Below are 18,329 nucleotides of genomic sequence, written 5' to 3' on the forward strand. Positions count from 1 at the left end.
CCACAAAACCCATAATCCAACCCACAAATCACAAACCCACCTCACAAATCACATACCCACGGTGGCAAATCGGGAGAGATGAAAGATTTGGCGGAGAAAGAGAGAGATAAAACGATATTGCCCATCTCCATGTAGGCTCTGGTTCGGTGGTGCTTCGACATTACCCTCATTCTCCTCCGCCAGCACCACCGCTCCGCTTGTTCTAAGTGGCGTCGGAGGTTGCCACTTGTCATCGCCGTGCTCCGCTGTATGCATAATTTCTACATGGAGAACGGGATGGAGAGAGAGCCCGACAAACCAAAGAAGAAAAGAGAGAAAATCAAGCTCCAGAGGAAGAAAAAAGAGAAAATAGCGTGAGAGAGAGAGAAATGAGATTTTAATTAAAAGGTTAATAAAATATTATTATTTTTTATAAGATTTGAGCTGCAGTATGCTGTTATTTTTGACAGTCTACTATAGCGAAGTTGCTAAAAATTTTACAATTACCATTATTGATATAGCGTATTTTTTGTGGTTTTCAGGTGCTAAAAATAGTATTTAGCACTTATATAACGTTTGATATGAATGCTTTAAGAGCAGCCACACCACGAAATGCCATCCTATCCCATTTTATCATCTCAAAAAACTATTTTATTAATTATACCATACCATTTCACAACACATTCAACATCTTAAAACTCTATTTTTTTCCCATTTAACTTAAATATTCTTTTTTAATCTTTTTTTTACTATTTCTCTTTTTCTCTTCCTTTTCCTCTCTTTCTCCCTCAACCTCTAGCACCGGCCTCAACCTCTAGCAAACCCATACCCAGCAAGATCACAAGAAGCAAATCACAACAAAAAAATCACCCAAATCAACAGAAACTTAACCAAACGCCGGAAATCCATGCCCAAATTCGACCCAAACGCTGGAAACCCATGCCTAAATCCAAATCTGACTGTCGCCACCGTCGCCCAAACCCATGCCTCCGTCGCCACCTAAATCCGACCTAAACGTTGGAAACCCATGCTCAACGGCGATCTCCACATCCCACGCCCAACGCCGATCTCCACCCCACACCCAAACACCGATCTCTGGGCCAAACCCCAAACGCTGATCTCCATGCCACCACATTGATCTGCAATGAGAGAGAGAAGAGAAATAATGAGTGGGTGGTGGCTTGCCGTGGTCGGTGACAGTGGGTCAGGCCTTGGTGTGGTGGCTATGGGATTTTGACTCTTTTGAGTCTGAAGAGAGGATAGCAGAATGAGAAAGAAGGAAGATAGAGAAAAGAAAAGAAAAGAAAAAATGAGAGAGAGAGAAGAGAGAGAAAGTTGGTCAGAGTGTTTTATAAAAAGTATAAGAGAGACAATTAAAAAATAATTTTTAGAAATACAATTGTGCTACAGTAGCATAATTGTAAAAAATTTTACAACTCCAAACGTTTACAAGTTCAAATGCTAGATGATTTGTGGCTCTTAATGTTAAATAATCCTTACATTTCCGATTTGGCATTCCTACTGGTGATACTCAGAAATCCAAATCTCAAAAAAAAGAAAGTCATATTCAAAAAAAAAAAAAAAAAAAAACGAAAGTCAAAACACTGAAACTGAGAACTAAATCAACTCTTAACAAATTAATGTGAAATTTACGCATTTTCTCCCAAAATCTCACCGCATCAGTCCCTCTATAAATGAGTAAATATACACGTCTGATACAGTAATTCTGTAAATATATACCGTAAACTTTGCATTTCATTTTTTTAATCACTTCTCATCTCTGTTCTCTTTCTTTCTCTGTCTCTCACGTTCCCAATCCAGGAAAAATTGATCTCTCTCTCACATACCACGGCCGGTCTCACTTCAAGGTCCGTCCTGCCGTCACTCGCCACCACCATCGCAGCTGTGATTTTTTCTTCTCGCGATATCAGTCTCTCTCTCTCACCGATTTCCCTCTTTCTCATGGTGTAGTCTCAAATCGCATGTTTTGGGTAAAGATTTGTTGGCTTTTGGGTTTGCTAGAAAGGCAGAAGTTGGGTTTTGATATTTGAGAAGCTAAAAAATGCAGAAGCTGAAATTTTTGTTGGGTTTTGATATTTGAGAAGCTGGGTTTTGGGGGTTTTGTTGAGAGATTGGAGTGGAAGAAAGTTGATTTGAAAGAAAATGTCCATGGCAGTGGGTATCTGTTTTGGGTTAGATTTGGGTATAGGTATTTGATATTTGAGAAGTTTGTGGGGTTTTTTTGGTTTTGCTTTGACTGGGTTTTTTCCTGCCTATTTGGCTTCAAACTTGCTGTAAATTTCAGTTGATGGGGGCGGTATGTTTGCAGTTTTGGGTTGTGGTCTTTGGCAAGGAAGAGAGAGAGACATGATTTAAGCTAATAATAAAAAAAATTGAAAAAAATAGTATTTTAATGAAATGTAGCGTAAAATAGACGGAAAATTTTGCACGAACGGGTGCGATTACTTACTTTCTCTCTACCCAAACACAAATTAAGTAAAAATGTCTTCTCCATCTCCATGTTCTTCTTCTGGGTCTTCTCAAAGGTACCGCATAGGCTACGCTCTTTCAGCCAAAAAAGTTCAAAGCTTCATCCAAAACTCTTTAGTCAACCAAGCCAAACAACGCGGCATCGATCTCATCAAAATCGACTCCACAAAACCCTTAACCCAACAGGGACCGTTCGATTGCGTCATCCACAAACTCTACAGCAGCCCCGATTGGAAAGACCAATTGCGGCAACTCTCTCTCCATCAGCCAAACGTCGTCGTAATCGACTCTCCGGAATCCATCGAGCGTCTCCACGATCGAACCTCCATGCTCGATGTGGTTACCAGCTTGAAAATCCCTCAAGGGAGCCAAACGTTTGAGGTTCCAAATCAGAGAGTGGTGCATGAGTCTGAGAATCTTATGGATTCGATTGAAGAAACAGGGTTGAAGTTTCCCTTGATAGCGAAACCGGTAACGGCCGACGGCAGTGCCACGTCGCACGAGATGTCCTTGGTGTTCAACGAGAACGGGTTGAAGATGCTGAAAACACCAATTGTGATGCAAGAATTTGTAAACCACGGTGGAGTGATTTTCAAGGTGTATGTGGTGGGAGAACACGTTAAATGCGTGAAGAGGAGATCATTGCTGGATATATCTGAAGAAAAACTGAATAGTACGGCGGCGGATGAGGGTTTGTTGTCGTTTTCACAGATATCGAATTTGGTCGCGAAAAATGAGTTTGGGGGATGTTCTGAGCTGGAGAAGGCTGTTATTGCGAGAAATAAAGGGAAGGGATTTTGTTGCTCTGAAGTGGATGAGCTCGTGGAGAAGGCGGAAATGCCACCTTTGGAGTTTGTGATGGGGTTAGCCCATGGGTTGAGGGAGGCACTGGTGCTGAGGCTTTTTAACTTTGATTTGATTAGGGATAGTCGAGATGGGAATAGGTACTTTGTTATTGATATCAATTACTTTCCTGGGTATGCTAAAATGCCTGGCTATGAGTCGGTTTTGGTGGACTTTTTTTGTGATCTTGTGGAAGAGAAGAGGAGGAAGGTGGAATTGGATGTGAAGGAGAATCAAGAGGTGAGATGTGGTGAGATTGAAGAGAAAAATCACTTGTGTGAGTAATGCTTTGTGTGTATGTGAATAAGCAAGGTAATGCGGTTGGGTTAAGCATTTATGGTTTACTCAGCTGAATGGATCAAGTCTTGACGCACAAGTACCTTTTCGGCTTTTTGTGTGAATTCCATATATTGTTTTGATTTCGCCAGATAGAGGTACCTTTCAAATAGTTGAAGGCTTGAAGCCCAAATTCAATCCACCTTTCGGTTACTTGAAGTGCTACTTTAAGGGAAATGTTTTGCCAAGTATGTTCAGGTTGGATACTTGCACACATTTTTATAGGCCACAGAAAACGTTAGCAAATTGAATGCATGAAGTTTTCTATTTCTTTTATATGTTGCCATCTATTTATTTCTTGCATTGGAATGGATTAGTCGTTTTGGTGAATCTGTAAATAATTCAATAACCAATGGATTGTCTTTCTTTTCCTTCTTCAACTATGGTTGCTTTCTTCCACACACAAACACACAGACAGACAGGAAAAAAAAAAAAAAAAACACTTTGGCTGCTTTCTTTGTTATTTTGTATGGTATGAAATCTGCTTCAGTTGTACTGGGTTTGCTTGAATAAATATGTGTTGTAAATTTATTCCCATATTAGCATGAATGAGTTCCATTCCGCTTTCTTTAGTGTATTGAAGTTTCTAGACAGGGTGAATCTGAGTTTCATATTCTGCATCAAAACTCTTGGATCATTATAAGAGTGATATTCTAGAGCTTTTTCAATGGGTGGAATTCGTAGTTTTTTCATTGAATTTAAGCCTTTTCAATTGGTGGTTGAGGAAGGAGGAAATTTTTTCTCCTTACTTATTTTTGAACGAGGCAAACACTTCATGAAGTCAGTATTCATGGGCAAGAATGCAGCGATATGGTTGATGAAGAATATAGAGCACACGGTGGTTGGAATCAATCCCAAATAGTTTTTTACGCTTAGGGAAGGAGATACTACGTACACTTTGCAGTAGGGATCAAACTCCTTTGGTCAGTTCCTTTTAGTATCTGAACTCAAAGTTGGCGGGCATAGAAGATCTGTCATAATTCCTGGAGGCAAAGCACAAAATGGTTGGAAGGTCTTTGGGCTTGAATTGAGGAAGATGTTGGAACCTGACCAATATGCTTTAGGTGGTTCAAGCTAGGCCAAATTTGTGTCTCAGCCACAGAGGAGAATGTAAGGATTTCATCCCTCTCGGTCTTTTATTGAGACACTGAAGGGTCAGGTGCAGCCAAGGGTTGCGACTCAGTCACAACATATTACACCCTAGGTTGCACGGACATGCCATTTTTGGCGTCATGTCGGTGTCCGACATGTGTCGGACATCGGAATGGGTACGACGCGCTGGATTCCGGTGTCCGGCGGTGTCTCTCTCTCTCTCTCCTTTTTTTTTTTTTTTTTCGCTTCTCCGACATGGCGCCGATGTGGCTCCGATGCGTTCGACACGCCAGCAGTGAAAAAAAAAAAAATCACAAATTTTGACAGGTGGACTTACTAATACCATTGATTTTGTGATTACCCTAAAACAATAAAGCAAGTTTAGAGTCTCTTAGACTGAAAGTTGAAACCACATCTCAAGTTCTTCTCAACCCACCCTCCCTCTGTCGCTGCCGCTGCCCTCTGTCCCTTACCGGAGTTAGATTGGGCCGATCGGCGAGCTCTGACGTCGACGCTGTGCCCTCTGTCCTCTGTCCCTTCCAATCTCTCTCTCTCTCTCTCTCTCTCTCGGTGTGGACAACAAGCCCGATCTCTTGATTCTCTTCTCTCTCTAGTTTTTTTTTTTTTTTTTTTTTCTCCAGATATTAATTTTGGTGAATGGGTGGGTGTACTGTTACTCACTTATTTATATAAGTTATAACGCGTTTTGTTTTTTTGTTTTTTTTTTTTCATTGCTGCTGTGGGTGCCCTCTGTCCTATTTTTTATTTTTATTTTTTATTTATATAAGTTATAAGTTATGAATTTGTTTTTGTGTGTCCTGCTATAGTTTTATTTATTTATTAAAGTTAAATATTGTAGGTGATTGTACTACTTTGGGTGTTAGTTTACTTATTTGTACTTCTTACATAATTTAAATTCTAGACATAAACGTATTTTATGTCTAAAAATATTAAAAAATATGCCTAAATATAAAATTTAATTAATTATTTAACCGCCGTGTCTCCACCGTGTCATGTCCTTATTTTTCAAAAATTGCCGTATCCCTGTGTCCGTATCCGTGTCCGTGCAACATAGATTACAACCAAGGATAAGGATAAAAATATGATTCAGGGGAAGTTTGTAGAGAGTCAGAATCAGTCAAGGGGGTTGTTGGCGATGAATCCGAAACTTACAGGTGCTAAGGTGGGGGATAATCCGGTGGGCAAGCCTGATACAATGGTGGTGGGAGGAAGGGATAGGAGGGAGTAGTACATTAATGTGGATACAAAATTAGGTGAGCAAATTCCGATAGAAAATAGGAAATGTATCCCAGTAAGATTCAGTTTGAATTCAAAATCAGATGAAAATGGGAAGAGGAGTGATATAAGGAGATCATGCTAGATACGGAGTGGTTTAATTGTGGAAGTTGATGTGAAAGGAAGGAGATGGGTTTCCTGGGATAGCAATAGAGGGGGAGAAAAAATTTTAAATGGGTAACACGGGCTCAAATAAAGGATGTAGTGGGCCTAGACACCAATTGTGACCAACAGGTGGGCTTCCCTTGCTTAGAGCTCACAGGTCCAATTAGGATGGAAGTGGGTGAGAGGTCCTTGTTAGCTGACTTGAGCCCACCAACGCCAGAAGCCCACATGTCGGCGATGGCGGTGATGTCCACTGCCCTTCACAAAGCTTCGTTGAGTCAGAATGAGGAGTTGGGTCAACATGGTGAGCTTCCGAGGGTGGTTGATGTCACAGCAGATGGTGGATTTCATGTCAAGAAGTCATCGACGCCAGTGATTTAGGTGCGAAATCAATCATCGGCGACAACAACAGGTGTTGGTGACTGTGAGATCGTGGTTGGTCAAATCGAGATGATGGTAGTCTCGCGAAGCCCTTGGTGGTGGCTAAGTGTACAGTTTTTGATGGATTTTGTGTTAAGGAGTCATCGACGATATTGGACAAACCTGATGCAGATTTAACCCACTCCACGAGGACGATGATGAACCCTGATGGTGATTATGAGAGGTTTGTTCCTCAATCTGAGACAGTGGGTTGCCTTGTGGAGTCATCGGTGGAGGTTGAGTGTCTTGTTTCTGATGACTCTCGTGCCAAGAAGCCTTTAATCACACTAGTTAAGGCAGAAACAGAGGGCGTCAGGGCATCAGTTGGGCTGGTGTTGTCTAATTCTGTTCTGAGTCTATCAGGAGTTAAGATTGTGGGTTTGAGTGTTTAGGATGGAGATAAAGGTGGTTAGGCTAATTGTGCAAATGATTTAGGGGATAGATACTTCCCATCAGGTTAGGCAATTATTGGTGTTGGTAGACCTGGGTTATTTTGTATTGGGAGTATTGACTGAGGTAGAAGCACTTAGTGCGGACCTGGATTTGGGTGATGTGGATAGGGAAGAGGGAGTTGAGGAATTTTCTTGGTTAATTATGATGGTAGATAGTCTTCGTTGATTGCAACACTAAGATTGGAGTAGGGAATTAACAGTTTTTATGAAGTTGAAAATGGTGTCATGGAATGTTTGAAGATTGAATGACTCACGGAAAAAATTCGTAGTTAGAAATTTACTAAGAGATTGGAATTGTGATGTAGTTTGTTTTCAAGAAACTAAGCTTACTGGTATGGACAGATAGTTGGTTTGCAGCTTGTGGAGTTGTCCTTATGTAGATTAGGTGGCTTTGGATGCTGATCGGATAGTTGGTGGGGTTTTGATGATGTGGGATTGGAGGGCTTTAGAAAAGTTGGAGGTAATGGTGGGTTACTTTTCTGTATTGGTTCGGTGGCAGGGTGTGGGGGATGGTTTTATTTGGGCATGTTCTGGGGTTTATGGCCTGAATGATAATAACTTAAGGGGGTAGATGTGAGATGAGCTGATTGGAATTCAGTAACTTTGGGATGTTCCGTGGTGTTACATAGGGGATTTCAATATCATTTGCTTCCCAAGTGAACGGTTGGGGGGATCGTGCCTTACTCCAACAATGGAGAATTTTTCTGAGTTCATTGAGGAGCTTAATTTGATAGATTTGCCATTGGAAGGAGGGAGCTATACTTGGTCTAGTGGCTTGGATTAGCCTTCGATGTCCAGGATAGATAGGGCTCTGGTTTCTCATGATTGGGAGGACCACTATCCGGATGTGATCCAGCGGGTTTTACCTCGCCCCATTTCAGACCACTTCCCCATATTAGTGGAGGCCGGGAGGATATTGAGGGGGAAGAGTCTTTTTAGGTTTGAGAACATGTGGTTAAAGATAGATGGGTTCACAAAGAGGTTTTATTCTTGGTGGAATAAATACTTCTTCTCAGGTACTCCCAATTTTGTGCTTGCCAAGAAGCTGAAGGCTCTGAAAGGAAATATTATTCAGTGGCAATGCCACGTCGCACGAGATATCCTTGGTGTTCCACGAGAACAGGTTGAAGTTGTTGAAAACACCAATTGTGATGCAAGAATTTGTAAACCACGGTGGAGTGATTTTCAAGGTGTATGTGGTGGGAGAACACGTTAAATGCATGAAGAGGAGATCGTTGCTGGATATATCTGAAGAAAAACTGAATAGTACGGCGGTGGATGAGGGTTTGTTGTTGTTTTCACAGATATCGAATTTGGTCGTGAAAAATGAAGTTGGGGGATGTTCTGAGCTGGAGAAGGCTGTTATTGCGAGAAATAAAGGGAAGGGATGTTGTTTCTCTCAAGTGGATGAGCTTGTGGAGAAGGCGGAAATGCCACCTTTGGAGTTTGTGATGGAGTTAGCCCAAGGGTTGAGGGAGGCACTGGGGCTTAGGCTTTTTAACTTTGATTTGATTAGGGATAGTAGAGATGGGAATAGGTACTTTGTTTTTGATATCAATTACTTTCCTAGGTATGCTAAAATGCCTGACTATGAGTCGGTTTTGGTGGACTTTTTTTGTGATCTTGTGGAAGAGAAGAGGAGGAAGGTGGAATTGGATGTGAAGGAGAATCAAGAGGTGAGATGTGGTGAGATTGAAGAGAAAAATCACTTGTGTGAATAATGCTGTGTGTGTGTGTGTGTGTGTGTGAATAAGCAAGATAACGCTGTTGGGTTAATATGGTTTACTCAGCTGTATGGATCAAGTCATTCAGCTCAAGTCCTAATGCTCGAGTGCCTTTTTGTCTTTTTGTGTGAATTCCATATATTGTTTTGATTTCGCTAGAAGGAGGTACCTTTCAAATAGTTGAAGGCTTGAAGCCCGAATTCAATCCACCTTTCGGTTACTTGAAGTGCTAATTTAAGGGAAATGTTTTGCCAAGTATGTTCAGGTTGGATACTTGCACACATTTTTATAGGCCATAGAAAACGTTAGCAAATTGAATGCATGAAGTTTACTATTTCTTTTATATGTTGCCATCTATTTATTTCTTGCATTGGAATGGATTAGTCATTTTGGTGAATCTGTAAATAATTCAATAACCAATGGATTGTCTTTCTTTTCCTACTTCAACTATGGTTGCTTTCTTCCACACACACACACACAGACAGACAGGAAAAAAAAAACACTTTGGCTGCTTTCTTTGTTATTTTGTATAGTATGAAATCTGCTTCAGTTGTACTGGGTTTGCTTGAATAAATACGTGTTGTAAATTTATTCCCATATTAGCATGAATGAGTTCCATTCCACTTTCTTTGGTGTATTGAAGTTTCTATAGTAGTGATTGTCTACAGTCTTTATTTTAGATCTGCATAACATGGGCTAGATATCAATTTTAAAAGGGATTAGTGGTTAAATGCATATATTTTTATATTCTCCAGATGTGTGTTGAACAAGCAGGCAGCCGTGTCACTGAAGTATTTGTGTCCATACGTGTTGGGCAAGGAATACCGGGTGTTTGCTGTGTCTCTGCTTCCTAGGATCCATCCTCTCTTCCAAAAACAGAATCTTAAATAATAAAATTTGTTGTTTTGGGGAAAAAAAAAGGAACAATATTTCATCTCCCTCATGTTTCCTTTTAAATTGAAATCAATTTGATAAAGTCTAGGAAGAAATTCTAAAATTTAGGAGGTTCAATGGTTTTTGCTGAGCTAGCTAATTTTGGTAAATTTTTATGGAAATGACAGTAGTGAGATTTTGAGACATTTTCTTTTGGCGTAGCTGGTTTCCTATTTGGCCTGTGAGCTAACTTCTCATATATTATTTAGGGCATTGTTTCTTGTGGTACGTTTTACTGGCCGCTGCACAGATGAGACCCCTTCTGTTCTAATCTTATGTTAAGTAATTGTGAAGGAAGTTTTTGTTAGTGACTGTCCTCTGTCCAATGCTAGACTCTGATCTTCATACTGACTGTGGACTAGCATTACATTATTGTGAGTTTGTTACCTCCCCCCTTTTTTTTTTCCTGATAATTATTTAAGTTATTGGAAAAATAAGGTGCTGGTGTCAGGGTTTGGTCATTCTAGTAGCATCTTACTGTTAAAATAAATGGGAAGGGGGTGGGGAGGTTAGTTCAGTATTTTGCCAATCTTATATTTGATTTCTGATTTTGGGTGCTCCCAGCACCATGGTGTTCTATGGAGTTGCAGTGATTCCATTGTGATTTGATGACATGTAATCCATTTCCAAACATTAGACATGATAAATGACTTCATTTTTTTTTTTTTTTTTTTGGGTCATTTTTTGGCACTCCTGATTGTATCTTAAGCTTCCCTCTTCAGTAATGTGTGGCATGCACCTTCATGAACAAATTTTTATGGATTCTGCTATTTCAAAATCAATTGGAGATCTTTGCAAAGATGTGGTGACACTTGGTAACACAGTTTTCCTGTAGTTATGGTATTGGCTTAATGATGGTGATGCATCTGGTTTGGTTATATTAACGTCTGAAATTTTCAGTGCCTTGTAAGTTTATAAGACGTTTGAATCTTAAGTACTCAATTACATACTCAATGGCACTGAGCATCAGTCTCCAGTCTTATGGTCAAGAATCTCCTAATCTGGTTCTTGCTCTATGGCAATGAGCATCGTCTCGATGGTTACTGTCTAGAAATAGGTACGACCTTGATATAGTAGAAGGCCCGTTGAGCTAGATAACGAACATATGTATTTATAATCTTGTTATTCCTGAACAAAATCAATACTTAAACGTAGTACTTAGTCTTATAAAAAAAAAGAAAAGTATTACTTATTGTAGTAACTCTATACCTTGTGATAAACTGAGCTCTGTGGAAGATGTACAGGAGCTTCTTGTATTCACATACAAAGGTAGTAACAAGCTTGTTAGGAGGTGATTATGTTTCAGATAAAAGGCATTTTTTATTTTTGCAGGATGGACAGGCTTGTAATAAGAAGCACATTTTTGTTGGACTATTATTGAACCAGAAATTAATGCCAAGGAAAGGGATGCAGATAGTCTTTGATGATGCACTCTGATGTGAAGACACGATTTTGAAAAATGTTGATTCTTTTGTTACAATTTTTTGTAATCCTTGGGTATTGTTTCTAAATAAATAAAAAAAAAAATTTAGGAAGAGGAAGTTTCATATATTCTACCTGAAGATGCCTTCACAGCAGCACGTAGAAAGTCACTGCGTTCCTTCTTCGCAATAACTTTGAATCCAAGTCAAAAGTCAAAACTCTGAAACTGAGCTAATCAACACTCTTCCTGTCACTGTACAAATTGAATTTTCCCTTTCTCATTACTTTCTCTCCTTCCAAGCAGAAAATAAAAATGTCATCTTCATCTCCAATTTACCCCATGGGGTACGCCGCTTCCCCCATGAAGGTGCAAAGATTCATCCAAAACTCTCTCATCAATCAAGCCAAACAACACAGCATCGATCTCATCAAAACTGACCCTACCAAACCCTTAACTCAACAAGGACCCTTCGATTGTATCATCAACAAACTCTACAGTCCTGATTGGAACCGCCAGTTGCACCTACTGTCTCTATCACCCAAAGGTCGTCCTAATTGGCCCGCCGCAAGCCATTGAGCGCATCCTCAATCGTGTCTCCATGCTTGATATGGTCACCCGGTTAAAACTCCCTCAAGGAAACCAAACCTTTGGGGTTCCAAATCAAAGAGTAGTGTATGAGTCTGAGAATCTTATGGATTTGATTGGAGAAGTTGGGCTGAAGTTTCCGTTGATTGCAAAAACAGTATTGGCTGATGGCAGTGCAGAGTCACACGAGATGTTCTTGGTGTAAAACAAGAACGGGTTAAAGAAACTAAAAAAAAAAACCAATTGTGATGCAAGAATTTGTAAACACGGCGAAGTGATTTTTAAAGTGTATGTGGTGGGAGAACACGTTAAATGCGTGAAGAGGATATCGTTGCTGGATATATCTGAAGAAAAACTGAGTAATATGGCAGAGAGTGAGGGTGAGGGTTTGTTGTTGTTATGGCAAGTTTCAAATTTGGTTGTGAAAAATGAAGTGGAGGGTTGTTGTTCTGAAGTGAAGAAGGTTGTTGCGAGAAATGAAGAGGATAAATGTTGTTCTGAAGTGGAGAAGCTTGTTGAGAAGGCGGAAATGCTGCCTTTGGAGTTTGTGATGGAGTTAGCCAAAGGGTTGAGGGAGGCAATGGAGCTTAGGCTTTTTAACTTTGATTTGATTAGGGATAGTAGAGATGGGCATAGGTACTTTGTTATTGATATTAATTACTTTCCCGGGTACGTGAAAATGCCCGATTATGAGTCTGTTTTTGTGGATTTTTTCTGGGATGTTTTGGAAAAGAAGATAAAGAATAGTGATGGGGAGGTGGAATTGGATGTGAAGGAGATCATGAGGTGAGAAGTGGTGAGATTGAAGATAAAAACCTGTGTGAGTAATGCATGTGTGTGTGTATCAGCGAGGTGACTCAGTTGGATTAATCATTAATGGATTTGGCTCAAGAATCTGGATGGTGTATGTTGACCAATGCTTTACTTAGTTGGATGGATCAAGTTCTGACTCTCGAGAACCTTTTGACTTTTTGTGCCAATTCCATATATTATTTTCACTGAGCCACATAGAGGTACCTTTTGGATACTTGAAGTGCTAATTTAAGGGATAAGTTTTGCTCATGTTAGGATACGTGCACATATTTTTATAGGTCGCAAAAAATGATAGCACATTGGATGCAAGAAGTTTGCTATTTCTTCCCTATGTTACCATCTATTTATTTCTTGCATGGGAATGGATTAGCCATTTCATCATGAATTTGTAAATAATTCAAGAACCAATGGGTTGTCCTGATTTCTTGATTATTATATATAGTATGATATTTGCTTCAGTTGTCCTGGTTTCTTGAATAAATAAGTGAATAAATATGATATTGTCAGAATGAACAACACATTCTTCACAAACTTTAGAAGGAGCTATCATTTGAGGAAGACCAGTCACCATATTCTTCTGTTGTAAAGTTTTCAACCTGCCAAAGAGAAGATGCCCATAGCGAAAATGCCATAGCCATTCCCTCTCTCCCAATCTTGTAGAAAGACATGAGTGAGCGGTGTCATGAAGATACAATGGAAACATTCTGTTGGATGTCATGTTGACTTGAGCTATAAAGCCCAACTTCTAATCTTCAATTCTGCAGACGCCATTTTTGATAGAGATTCCATATCCCTTTTCTTGTAGTTGACCAACACTAAGTAAATTTGTTCACAAATCTGGAACAAAGAGAACGTTAGAAATAGTTTGAATAGAATTTTTGTTGGTTTGAATTGCTACCTTTCCTTTTCCCATAACAGAGACTGTAGAGCCATCACTGAACTTCACAACATCACGAAAAGCTTCATCCAATTCAGAGAATACAGACTTCTCTCCACTCATATGGTTGCTGCAGCCAGTGTCTAAGTACCACAAGAATTTCTTGTGGGTTTCCTCCTTGCCGCGACAAGCCATCAACAAAGACACTTCTTCTTCCTTCTCAGCAAAATTGGATTGCTTTCCACCATCTCTCCTTAGATTAGTACGATACTCTGACTTGTAGTGGCCAAACTTGTGACACCTATAGCATTCAACTCTTGATTTGTCTACTGACTTTGACTCGTAAGGCGTTGAATGATTGTTGTTGTTGTCATGGCCTTTTCCTCTCCCTTGAGAATCAAAACCTTCAGATTTCTGATTTGAGTATCTACCATCATTGCCGCCTCTGCCTCTGCCTCTGCCTCTTCCTTGTCCTTGACCTCTTCCTTTTGATGCCAAGGCTTGTAATGCTTGCTCCTCTTTGTCTTGCCGATTCATTTTCTGCTCATGAACCAACAAAGAACTCTGCAATTCATCAATAGACATACTGTCAATGTCTTTAGATTCCTCAATCGAACAAACCACATAGTTGAATTTTGTTGTCATCAAACGAAGAATCTTTTCAATGATAGTGACATCTGCCATTTTGTCGCCATGGATTATCATCTTATTTGCGATTGCCATTGTCCTGGAGAAGTAATCTGACACCGATTCTCCAGACTTCATGTGTAAAGTTTTGAAATCGCCTCGAAGTGCTTAAAGCTGTGCCTTCTTTGCCATTGCTGTTCCCTCATACTTCTTCTTCATAGAGTCCTAGATCTGCTTGGAAGTTTCTTTACAAAGAATGGTTTCCAGGATGGAACGATCAATTTCCTGGAAGAGATAATTCTTTGCTTTGAGATCCTTCAACTTTTTCCTTTCAAGCTCCACCTTCCGTGCATCTGTCAGCACAGCGCCTGCTACTGGTTTTGCTACTCCAGAAACAACAACTATCCAATATTCTTTGGACCTTAAAAAATTCTCCATGAGCATGCTCCAATGGTCATAGTGACCATCAAAGCATGGGATGGCTGGCTGCACAAAAGTTTTAGAAGCCATTGTGAAACTCTAACCAAGCTCTGATACTACTGATGTAAAATGAAAGAAGAAAGTGATAAACTAAAACAGAAGGAAACACAGTTGGACTGAAACTCTACTGCTACATTTGATAATGAAATGGCCATAATATAGGCTAAAAACAAACGATTACAAACACAAAAATAGGCGCCACTAACATCATGCTAAACAACTCCTACAAACTAGGAAACAAATAGAAACAAACTACTGAACTTCCTAAAAACTAGGACAACCCAAATCCATTCTAACGTGTGCTGCACTACTTTATTCAACAGGAGTTACGTTTCTGAGTCAGGTTGCGATGCCATCACAAAGACCGTTTATGGGTTCGAACCGAGCTTGTGGGAGTGGACTGGCGGTTTGTCTAGCTCAACTATTTCGGAGTGGGGTTTGGTTTGTGGGTACAAGTATAGAGTTGGGCTCGCCCAAGCCTTCTTTTTTGGCAGCTGCATGATAGGTCAGTTTTTTCCACTTCTCTTTTATTTTGTTAATATTAATCACTTCTTTAAAATTTTAAAGAATAAAACAATGATATTTTAAGCAAGTTGTAGTATAAGTTGTGAGCCACTTGAAAATATGTCCAGCCACTTACATTTTTGTGGGTAGGGTTTTTTTTATTTTTATTTTTTTATAGTTTGTGAATGGGTTTAATGGGAGAGGAGAGAGTTCCGTTTTTGACCAACAAGTGTGATAAGAGCATCCACAGTAGATGTGGTATTTGTATTAAATGTTATAATATTTGGCATTTGGCACACTAAACATAAAAAACGGAGCTTTATCAAATGTGTTAAATATGTCAAACTTTTGCAACATGCTACACAAGATGTTCTTGGTGTTAAACAAGAACGGGTTAAAGAAGCTTATCAAAAAAAGAACGGGTTAAAGAAATTAAAAAAACCAATTGTGATGCAAGAATTTGTAAACCACGGCGGAGTGATTTTTAAAGTGTATGTGGTGGGAGAACACGTTAAATGCGTGAAGAGGAGATCGTTGCTGGATATATCTGAAGAAAAAGTGAATAATATGGCAGAGGGAGAGGGTTTGTTGTTGTTATCGCAAGTATCAAATTTGGTTGTGAAAAATGAAGGGAAGGGATGCTGTTCTGAAGTGAAGAAGGTTGTTGCGAGAAATGAAGTGGATAAATGTTGTTGTGAAGTGGAGAAGCTTGTTGAGAAGGCGGAAATGCCACCTTTGGAGTTTGTGATGGAGTTAGCCAAAGGGTTGAGGGAGGCAATGGGGCTTAGGCTTTTTAACTTCGATTTGATTAGGGATAGTAGAGATGGGAATAGGTACTTTGTTATTGATATTAATTACTTTCCCGGGTACGTGAAAATGCCCAAGTATGAGTCTGTTTTTGTGGATTTTTTTTGGGATGTTGTGGAAAAGAAGAGGAAGAATAGTGATGGGGAGGTGGAATTGGATGTGAAGGAGAATCATGAGGTGAGAAGTGGTGAGATTGAAGATAAAAACCTGTGTGAGTAATGCATGTGTGTGTGTGAAAGCGAGGTGACTCAGTTGGATTAATCATTAATGGGTTTGGCTCAAGAATCTGGATGGTGTATGTTGACCATGCTTTACTCAGCTGGATGGATCAAGTTCTGACTCTCGAGAACCTTTAGACTTTTTGTGCCAATTCCATATATTATTTTCACTGAGCCACAAAGAGGTACCTTTCGGATACTTTAAGTGCTAAATTTGCTCATGTTAGGATACTTGCACATATTTTTATAGGTCGCAAAAAATGATAGCACATTGAATGCAAGAAGTTTGCTATTTCTTCCCTATGTTACCATCTATTTATTTCTTGGGAATGGATTAGCCATTTCATCATGAATCAGTAAATAATTCAAGAACCAATGAGTTGTCCTGATTTCTTGATTATTATGCATGGTATGATATTTGCTTCAGTTGTCCTGGTTTCTTGAATAAATAAGTGATGTAAATTTATTACCATATTAGCATGAAAGAGTTCCATTCCGCTTTCTTTGGTGCGTAGAAGTTTCAATAATAGGGATATAAGATTGAGAAAATTCTTAGGTATTCCCGGAGTGCGGAGAAATGGTACTCTCTTCTCTTACATTTATGGTAAACTCCACCATGAATTTAATGAATGCACCCCACTATGAATGTGAGAGAGGGGTGCACCATTTCTTCGTGTTATAAGAGTACCTAAAAATTATTCATAAGATTGATACATCACATCTACACTATCTTTATTTTAGATTTGCATAACATGGGCTAGATATCAATTTTAAAAGGGATTAATGGTTAAATGCATAGTTTTTTATATTCTCCAACCACGTGTTGAACACGCAGTCGGCCCATGTCCATAAAGTATTTGCGTCCATTATGTGTTGGGCAAGGAACACTAGAAATTTAGATGCAGCACCCGTCCAATTTATAAGAAAGAAGTGAAAGACAGCTTCTTCTAAAATCAGCTTGTTTTTATTACTCATGCTTCACAGCTTTATTCATTCTTCACTATCCAATTACAACCTCAACTGATAACAACAAATAAACTTAACTGCTAATAAACCAAAATACAAGTTGAACCACCTACTAAATATTCCTAAAGACGAAGAAGTCTTTATTTGATAACCTTATGACATACTAAGAAATTTAATCTAACTATCATCAATTAACTGATGCCTCCAAGCTGATGCTAGACTCCCTTCAAGTATTGGCTCTATCTTGGCAACCTGATCTACAACAGCAAAATCAACCTGAGAAAGCTACAATTCCTTCTCCATCTACCCCTCAATGAGAACTTTTCCTCAATCTTCATTCCTAGAGAATTGCTCTTGTTTAGTCTCTTTTGCAAACTCCTGAAGGATTAAGCAAAACAATATAAGAACATCTACTCTTGCATATAGACCAACATTAATTAAAAGGGATAAAAATATAGGTCAAATAAAGAAAAAAGGATAAAAAAAAAAAAAAAAAGCAACAAAAGAAAACATAACAAATTAATAACCGTCCAAAAGAACATGTCCTACTCCCTTACCCCATAACTATCCATAACAATAAATATGAGAGAGCTACAGAACTTACAGGTAGGAGGTACAGAAACACCATCTCTAACTGCCTTGCATGTGAGCTTGATTTTTTTTTTTTCCCCTAAGAGTTTGATTATTATTTTTCCTAAGTTGTTTGACAGAGAGGAGCAAGAGAGAGAAATGATGGAGAAATTTCGCTCAAAATTGATCATGTGTGCCTTGCATGTGAGCTGGATATGTTTCACTTTGGGTTTTTGCCACCTAGCCTAGTATGCAGTAACTCCATCAACTTATCTAATAGCAAAATCTTGGCAAAAATGGCCAAATATCATACGAAATATTTAGCAATCTATCACTGTTTTGTAACTCGAGTTTCAAAAAATTGAGTTCCTTAAAAATGTCTTAGAGTGGCACTCACTAATTTAATATTTTTTAATTAAAAAGTTCATGTGAAACTCAAGTTCATGAAACTTAAATTTGTTGTTAAATACAAATTTTAACATAGAACTCGAGTTTTATAAACTCAAGTTCTTTGTTATAACTTATATGATAGCTGATGGCCTGCTTTCCCCTTCTTCTTTCTTTTCTTTTCTTTTTTTTTTTTTTTTTTTTTTTTAAAATGCACTTGGCTCATTTTTTTTCTTTTGTTCCAACTCTTGTCTTACTTCTATTTGTCCTACACGGCTACACGCACATGGGAGACAAGACAAAAAGATTGGTGTGTGAATGTCTCTCTCTTCTCTTCATTTTCAGATCACGTCGGAGCTTATCTCCCACTTGTTCCTTTTATTTTATGCACAACAGCTAAGA

The 18,329-nt window shown here is 39.0% G+C and overlaps 1 protein-coding gene, 1 long non-coding RNA gene and 1 pseudogene across 6 annotated transcripts; 2 read left to right on the plus strand and 1 right to left on the minus strand.

Annotated features, from left to right (window-relative positions):
* Nucleotides 1–1,695: 1,695 nt before the first annotated feature.
* On the plus strand, nucleotides 1,696–11,101 carry LOC126699938 (inositol-tetrakisphosphate 1-kinase 1-like). 5 transcript variants are annotated; one of them, XR_007646937.1, is made up of 3 exons: nucleotides 1,706–3,446; nucleotides 8,584–9,002; nucleotides 11,003–11,101. XR_007646937.1 is itself a non-coding variant. In XM_050397911.1 (2 exons), the coding sequence occupies exons 1-2, from the start codon at nucleotides 2,482–2,484 to the stop codon at nucleotides 8,732–8,734; spliced, it is 1,116 nt and encodes a 371-aa protein (XP_050253868.1). In that variant the 5' UTR covers nucleotides 1,696–2,481; the 3' UTR covers nucleotides 8,735–9,178. The 5 variants fall into 5 exon arrangements, 3 of the variants coding, with proteins under 3 accessions (XP_050253868.1, XP_050253867.1, XP_050253866.1); XR_007646938.1 differs by lacking the exon at nucleotides 11,003–11,101 and adding an exon at nucleotides 9,880–10,469; XM_050397911.1 differs by lacking the exon at nucleotides 11,003–11,101 and having other exon boundaries at nucleotides 1,696–3,066; nucleotides 8,204–9,178.
* LOC126699942 (uncharacterized) lies at nucleotides 3,229–15,847 on the minus strand. The gene is made up of 2 exons (XR_007646939.1): nucleotides 15,713–15,847; nucleotides 3,229–3,313 (listed from the first exon to the last, which is right to left on the minus strand). It is a non-coding gene; the product is annotated as an uncharacterized LOC126699942 (long non-coding RNA).
* LOC126699941 (inositol-tetrakisphosphate 1-kinase 1-like) lies at nucleotides 11,197–16,506 on the plus strand (annotated as a pseudogene).
* The last annotated feature ends 1,823 nt before the right edge of the window (nucleotides 16,507–18,329 follow it).

The sequence above is a fragment of the Quercus robur genome, chromosome 9, assembly GCF_932294415.1.
Source record: "Quercus robur chromosome 9, dhQueRobu3.1, whole genome shotgun sequence".
Taxonomy (NCBI): Eukaryota; Viridiplantae; Streptophyta; class Magnoliopsida; order Fagales; family Fagaceae; genus Quercus; species Quercus robur.